Source organism: Meriones unguiculatus, chromosome 20, assembly GCF_030254825.1.
Source record: "Meriones unguiculatus strain TT.TT164.6M chromosome 20, Bangor_MerUng_6.1, whole genome shotgun sequence".
Classification (NCBI taxonomy): domain Eukaryota; kingdom Metazoa; phylum Chordata; class Mammalia; order Rodentia; family Muridae; genus Meriones; species Meriones unguiculatus.
In genome coordinates, this window is record NC_083367.1 from 54,599,969 (window position 1) to 54,607,956 (window position 7,988).

The 7,988-nt window shown below is 38.7% G+C and overlaps 1 protein-coding gene across 1 annotated transcript; it reads right to left on the bottom strand.

Annotated features, from left to right (window-relative positions):
* Positions 1–1,225: 1,225 nt before the first annotated feature.
* On the bottom strand, positions 1,226–1,970 carry LOC110559508 (zinc finger protein 844-like; the record flags this gene model as incomplete). The annotated part of the gene is made up of 2 exons (XM_060373322.1): positions 1,377–1,970; positions 1,226–1,306 (listed from the first exon to the last, which is right to left on the bottom strand). Coding segments are annotated over exons 1-2 (675 nt in total), but the record flags the coding sequence as incomplete, so codon positions are not given.
* Between the last annotated feature and the right edge of the window lie 6,018 nt (positions 1,971–7,988).

A 7,988-nucleotide genomic window follows, 5' to 3' on the forward strand; every position in this document is an offset into this window, starting at 1 on the left:
TCACTGTAACTTCTTCTCTGGTGTAGTCACCATAGGCTCTTCCCTGGTGAGATCATGTTATATCCTCCCCAGTGAAGTAATTGTAACATCGTCCCCATTAGGGCCACTGTAACAACCTCTCCAGTGGGGTGACTGTAGTTTCCTCCCAAGTGTGGTCATTGTAACATCATACCCAGCATGATCACTGGAACATTCATTCCAGTGAGGTCACTGTAATGTCATCTCCAATGGGGTGAGTGTAAAGTCCTCCCTGGTGATATCACTGTTTTGTCCCCACCAGTGGAGTCACCATAACATCCTCCTCAGTGCAGTCACTGTACTATGTCCCATCATGGATCACTGCAGCATCCTTTACAGTGGGGTTACTGTAACATCCTCTCCAGGAGGAAAGGGCTCCAGGTACAATTGAAGGGCATTGCTGAAAACTAAGATCTCCTTAACATAGGGTGGGACATTTCCAGGAATTCCAGGATAGTTGCTGGTCAGGTTTTCTTATCAAAAAGGGTCCACCCTGTTATCTTCCAAGGACCATGTGACACTCCTTACCAATCTGGGTTTACCAGATCAGGTGTAAAAAGAACCCCACCGAGAAAAGAAAGTTGTCATAATAGACTGAGCTCAGCTGGCTATCTGGAAATGCCAGACTTCAAACTTAAAAGCAGGGTTTCACATATATCAGTTGACATAGATAAACTACATAAGAACAGCCCCTATTTCTAAATCCTGATTGGTGGAAAAATGTAGGTGTAACAAGGTGCAGCACAGATGTTTACGGTTTTCAAGCTTAAAAGCTCTGTAACATTCTCTCTCAGGAGTGTAGGTGTGTGTTGCAGTTCAGCTCCCAAGTATGTTCTGTGGCATTAATCAATTGGCAGTGGCTTGATTATAATAAATTCTTGCTATTTGCATTGACCTGGTGTTTGAGTTGTGTTGGATCTCAATAGACCCCATAACACAAAGACCTTACCATATTCTTGACATTCATAGAATTTCTGTCCAGAATGAACTCTTTCATTATGATGAAGACCATAGAATTGTGTAAAGTCTTCACCATTTTATATATGTTCATAAGGTTTCTTTCCAGTATGAATTCATTCATGATGATGAAGTGTACAAAAGCTTCACTATATTAAATACACTTATAGGGTATGAATTCTTTCATGCCTTTGAAGAAGACTGTGATATGCAAAGGCTTTACGACATTGGTGACATTCATAGGGTTTCTCTCCAGTATGTGTTCTCTAATGTATTTGGAGACCACTGTGATGTGAAAAGGCTTTACCACATTGATTACATTCAAGGGTTTCTCTCCAGGATGAATTTTTTCATGTCTTTGAAGAAGACTATGGTAAGTAATGCTTTACCACATTCATTACATTTATAAGATTTCTCTCCAGTATGTATTCTTTCATGCCTCTAAAGATGACTGTAACATGGAAAGGCTTTACCACATTGATTACATTCACAGGGCTTCTCTCCAGCATGTATTCTTTTATGTATTCTGAGATGACCATGATGAGCAAAGGCTTTATCACATTCATTACATTTGTAGGGTTTCTCTCCAATATGTGTCCTTTCATGTCTTTGAAGATCATTGCTATATGCAAAGGTGTTACCACGTTGGTTATATTCATAGAGTTTTTCTCCAGTATGTATTCATTTATGTAACTGGAGACTACTGAAAAGTGCAACAGCTTTACCACGTTGATTACATTCACAGGGCTTCTCTCCAGCATGTATTCTTTTATGTATTCTGAGATGACCATGATGAGCAAAGGCTTTATCACATTCATTACATTTGTAGGGTTTCTCTCCAATATGTGTCCTTTCATGTCTTTGAAGATCATTGCTATATGCAAAGGTGTTACCACGTTGGTTATATTCATAGAGTTTTTCTCCAGTATGTATTCATTTATGTAACTGGAGACTACTGAAAAGTGCAACAGCTTTACCACGTTGATTACATTCATAGGGTTTCTCTCCAGTATGAATTCTTTCACGCCTTTGAGGATGACTTTGACATGCAAAGTCTTTACTACATAGAGTATATTCAGAAGGTTTCTCTCTAGTATGACTTCTTTCATGACTGCAAAGATAACTGGCACATGTGATAGCTTTACCACATTCATTACTGTGATTGTTGGTAAAATGTTCTTATGGAATGTATACAATTCACCCTTGTTCATTCAAATGCTGATTTCTCTGCCCTACTATCTGGTTTCAATTGGATGTTGCATTGTGATGCTTTTTCTGAGCATCACATGTCTCAGGTCTCTGTAAACAAGCCACCATTTGTTATCTGTAATTGTCAACTAAACAACCAGCCATTGCTGTGCAATGGAGAGAATAAGGTGGAACATCCTGATCTGGAGGGGAGGAGAAGGAAGCAAGTGGGAGGGTAGAAAAGCAGAGATTGGCAGGAGGACTTTGAACCATGAGGATAGATGAATTGGACCTAAGATATGACTAAACGCAAGTATAATGTTGGAAAATCTGAATGCGAGAAAACTATGTAGGCTCAAGGTTTGAGGATGAAGTAATCATTGCCCAGCATTGTGCTCTAGATTAATTAAATAAGTCCTAGTCTCTGTGTGGTGATTTGGGTATAAAGCTGGTTTAGGAATAACTGCTGTTTAAATCCAGATAAATCAATTATAAATATTAATAGCCCACAACCACGAATGAATCTTTTTATCTGTATAAAGTAATCTCACAATTTGGTAAAGAGGAATCAGATATTAAGGTTTTATCACTTTATTTACATTCATTTTATTCCCCTTCATCATGGGTTGTTTTGCATCTTTGAAGATACCTATGATGGTAAGAGCATTTACTTGATGGCTCACCTTTATAGCATCCTTTTTCTATAAGAGGTTTTTCATATATTTGAAAAGAACTTGTATCACATTCAGAAAGTCTACTCAAAGTGGAAACCACTACATATCTTCTAATTGCTCTGGAAGAGAGAGGTATGTTGCTTTCAATATCCCTTTGTATATACGGCTTGTAATCATTGTGACATATGATATACCTATTAAAAGAAGAATAACAAATTAAAGAGTTCCAAATTCCAATAACACAGTTTGAAATTTTGTTCCTCATAGACATGTGGTATTAGTATTAAGGTTTCTCCACAATAACATTGTTGACTCTAATAAACTTCCCCTCACACTAAACTTAATAATGTTTCTACAAGTATATGAGTGTCACCAGGCTTACTATGCACTGTTTACTTATTAGAAGGTTTTGGACATATAATTACCACTTATTCAATGTGTATAGCTTTTGCAATATCCAAGTGGTAAGAGACTAAACAAATTGGCACTTCTACAAGTCAATTGATGATATATTGTTTTCTTGTCTTCTTTCTTAAATGAATGTCTACAAATCAAATACTTGGCACTGAGGAACATGGTTTTATTAATCATTGATACACTTAAAACAGTGCTTTTTTTCCCATGTCTTCTAGATCTTTAACAATGTTCTTCAAAAGTGTGGTCTTCCCAATTGTAGCCTAAAATATAATGTCAAAAAATATAATATTGGAAATTAGGCAAAATTTAAGTTACTATCTTCAGTAATCTTAGAACCATGCCTGATTTGTTCACTTCATTCTTCCTCATTCTCAATTAACATTGCAGAAGAGCATCAATAACAAAGAAAGATATCCCCTTATTTTTAAATGCAAAAGAAAATTTATAGTCTTTCTATAGCCATAAGATTCCTGTAGGTCTCCCTTGTAGAGACTCTTCTGGGAAGAATCCAACAAAGCCCACTCTTCCCAAGTGAAGTTCACATGCACATCATCATAGGTGATTGCATTCTAAAATATCCCATACATGTGTACAACAGAAAGCATGTTACTGACAACACTGTACACATATTCTTCATTGAAAATATATTTATATAATTCTGGTGCTTCCTCCACTTATTTCCTGACACAAAAGTTCTAATGTAATCATCAAGTCATTTTGAGAACAAACTGAATAATGAGGTTCATCTATGTTATTTCTGAGAGCTGTGAATAAGAGATAGCCTTGCAGTACAAAAGCCAGCTAACAGAGAAAGGAAAAGTGAGAGAGAGAAGAAGGAGGAGGGAGAAAGAGAAGAAGAAAAGCATCAACAGAACTGAGCACACATCAGAGATATTGCATGAACAATCACTAACCACAAGAAAAAAAGATGGGCAATCTAGTTGTATTGACTCATACCTTTAATGCTAGCACTCAAGAGGCAGAAGCAGGTGTATCGACTTGAGTTTAATCCAGTCTGGTCTATGCAATGAGTTCCAAGACAACCAAAGGTATATATTAAGAGTCTGACTCCCCTACAAAAAAATAAAAAATAAAAAGAGTAACCAACCAAACAAAAAAGAATGAACTCAGAGGTCTTTACTGAAGTTCCTGCAAAGAATTATACATTCATTCCAATTCTATATTCATCTTCCAATCTTTCAGAAACTTGAAGTGCCCCACTTTAAACTGCAACATTAATAAGATCTTACTAAAAGTGAATGCTTGGTTAAACAGTTGCAAATGGACAGATGAAATTCCTAACAATGTAAATGTTGATCTTAAATAAGCAACATAGGACAGGAGTGATGGCTCAGCAGTAAAGAGCTCTTGTTGGTCTTGCAAATAATTGGGCTCAGTTGCCAGTACTTACAGGGTACTCACATCCATTATTCCAAGATCAGGGGTTATGAGGGATTATGGCTACTGTGAGGACCAAGTACACATGAAGTGCATATTCATGAATATAGGTAAAACACTCAAATCCATTCAAAAAGAAATTCAACACAAACACAACAGATGGGAAGAATGTCATACATCTGGAATCTAATGACTCAGAAGGCTCTGGGAGCATTAAAGTCATGAATACATGAAAATCCTTAGAAATAGAATATACTCTCTACCAAATTTCAAAATTCAAGATGGAGATGAAGGTCAGCACAACAGTATATGTTTGACATGTACAAACACCTACATTCTAGGCCCATTAGCCAATGATATAAAAAGAGAAAAGGCCAGGAATGTTGGCCCACATATAATGCTAGCACTCTGGAGCAGGGTCAGATGGATTTCTAAGTCTGAGGACTTTCTGGTCCAAATGCTTACTTGCGGGACAAGTCAAGCCAGTTCTTGACTACAAGAACCTTTGTAGTCAAAAACAAAACCAAAAATAACAAAAATTAAAAGCATCAGGCTACCAAAATAGCCTAACATTAAATAGTAATTGCTTTTACTCTATCTTATGTGATTTAGGACTAAAGTCTATAATAGTGAAAGCATGACAGCATGATAAGAAAGCTGACCAATCAATTTCAACCACAATGCAGCAGACACAAAAACAGTATGTGCTTCAGACCCTGGACAAACAGCTCCAGGATCTCCCAGCATCCTTTGATCCCTACCTGCTGTAGGGCATGTTTGGCATGCCGCATCCTCTACCCTGAACTTTCCAGCCCAGGGACAGGGGATTCCCCTTCCCCTTCACTATATAATCCAGACATTTTGGTTCCCATCTCTCTCCTCTTGATGACTCTCTCTCCTCTTTCTATACATGCCTTTCTCTCTCTCTCTCTCTCTCTCTCTCTCTCTCTCTCTCTCTCTCTCTCTCTCTCTTCCCCATACCCCTGCATAGCAGCCAAGAGCTGCTTCCAATAAGCCTGCATTTGTAGACTTTAACTTGTCTTGTAGCTCATATTGCTACTTCAAGTATGTTTATCAAACAGAAAATGGGTTGAGTCTACAGACACTCAAATCCCATCCCATCCCCAATAAGGAGTCTGGAAAAGCTTCCATACACTCCCACAAAGAAAAACACAAAGGAGAGATAAGTGTCCAAAGACATCCATACTATATAAGAGCTTTTTTGTTGTTTTGTTTTGTTTTTGTTTTTGTTTTGTTTTTCAATCAACTACATTCTGACTCAGGTCACTATAGGCTCATTGTCATCCCACAATGAAAATGCAGTTAGTCTAACTTCAACAAGCCTAACAGTCTGCAAACAGCCCAGACACTGCTCAAATACCAAGGTCTCTTCTGAAACTGAAGACAATCTCTTGATTGCCACATCTTGTCAGACCAGAAAACAAGTTTTATTGTTCCAACATTCAATAGCACAGAATACCCCTTCCCATTCTAACAGAAAGGAACGTGTACACAGGGAGGGAAGGTTGAACCAATGTAAGAAATGGCAAACAACAAATCCTATAGCTCTGTCTCAGACACATGGAGCTTTGGCTTCAAAGGGTTTAGATGTCCCTATCCTTGAAACTCCTCATACAGCTCTCAGTTTGGTTACTTCCACTCCCTGCATGCATCTCTCCATGGCAGATTTCTCATAGCTTGAGTATCTCAACATCTTGTGGTCTGAAAATGCAACTCAGGCTTCATACTCACAGCTTCATGCAATGAGCTCTCGCAGTTTCCTCACTGAGGCTCTGACTCCACCAAACATACATGGCTGGAACAGTGCTGAACTGAAACCACAAGAGAAGAATCCATGACCTTGAATTTTGAATCTTTCTTGCTTCCAGAACCATGACAACATGGGTGATCCAGTCAAGTTTGCCTTCTAAATTGTGATGTACTATGAAGTTCCTTCCTGGGACTAGGAATCACTCTGCCTATTCCTTCTATTAATTTAATTTTTGGCAGGAGGGAGTGTTACTCTTAGGGCAACTTCTTTCGCTTCCAATCCAGAGCAGGGAAAGGCCTTCTCTCTAATGGTGAAACTCTCCTGGAAAGTTCCTACCTCTGTCTAAGCCTTAAACTGCCATCTAAAACTACCTAGTGCTGTTTTTCTCTACAAACCACAGACTTTGCATTTATTTCTGTCCCACTTGTTGCTTTTTTTCTTTTCACTGTAGTCCTAAGTGAATCACTAGTAATAACCACCCAACAAAGTGAATATTCGATCTAAGAAATCAGCCCATTCTTTTTAAATTCTGCCTTACTCAATTTCTCAGGGCATGGGCAGAATAAAAAAATAATAATTTCCTAGTGGTAGCTCCAACAGCCACCAATGAGATGGTAGTAACAATGGTGGCTGTAGTTCCAAGATCCCTTTTCTGTCTGAAGAGAGTCATAGCGTGAGGGGCATCAATGGGCACAGGTACCCAGTGAGGCATGCGAGTAACCAGGGCATACCTAAATTTACTAGCATTCCAGCATTGGGCAAAAAAGCAAGTATCATTACCACAATTACTTGGCTCTATCTGGCTAATAATGAATAAAAATGGGGGATATAGACAAACTGTAGAGAGCTGCGGAATGCCGCGCCTTAAAGATGGAGCTGGTTTCCGCCTTCCACCTTCCCGATGGTGAGTGCTCTCTGTCACGAACAACTCCACATTTGGCTAAGGCCGAGGATCTGGCTTGCTTCCGTGTGTGTGGACCTATCTGCATTGCCCCCGTGGCACGCCTGGGTTGGCTACCCAGAGGCTATTTAAGCTGTGGGCTGGCTTTCCCCGGGGTCCGAGGATTGTTCAATGTTCCTGAATAAACTGCATTGAAAAAAAAAAATAATAATAATAATAATTTGAGCCAAAATATCACACAAATGAACTCTAGTAAAATTTTTCATGGATTCTATTTTCCACCAAAATCCTAGGACCTCGATTTCACTTCCTCTGCATTACTCTGATTTTCCAGGTCCTAAAAGAATAGCCAATTAATCCCTGTGTACAGTTTGCTATGCCTTTTGACATCTCAAGTCCTGATATTTTTCCAGTTCCTCCAAAAGAGCATATTCCCAGGTTCTGCACAGCAGCAAAATCAAAATCACTTTTTGCTTACCACTGTTTGTACTACTTTGTTCTCTGCTGCTGTGATTAAATCCTCTAACCAAAAGCATCACAGGTAATGGACAGGTTTTTTCTGGATGGTTCTGTCAGGTAATAGTCTAATTTGGGAAGTTTTGTATAATAACTCAAGCTAGAAAATGAAGGCAAAAAGCCTGGACAAACATTGTTCTCTGGCTTT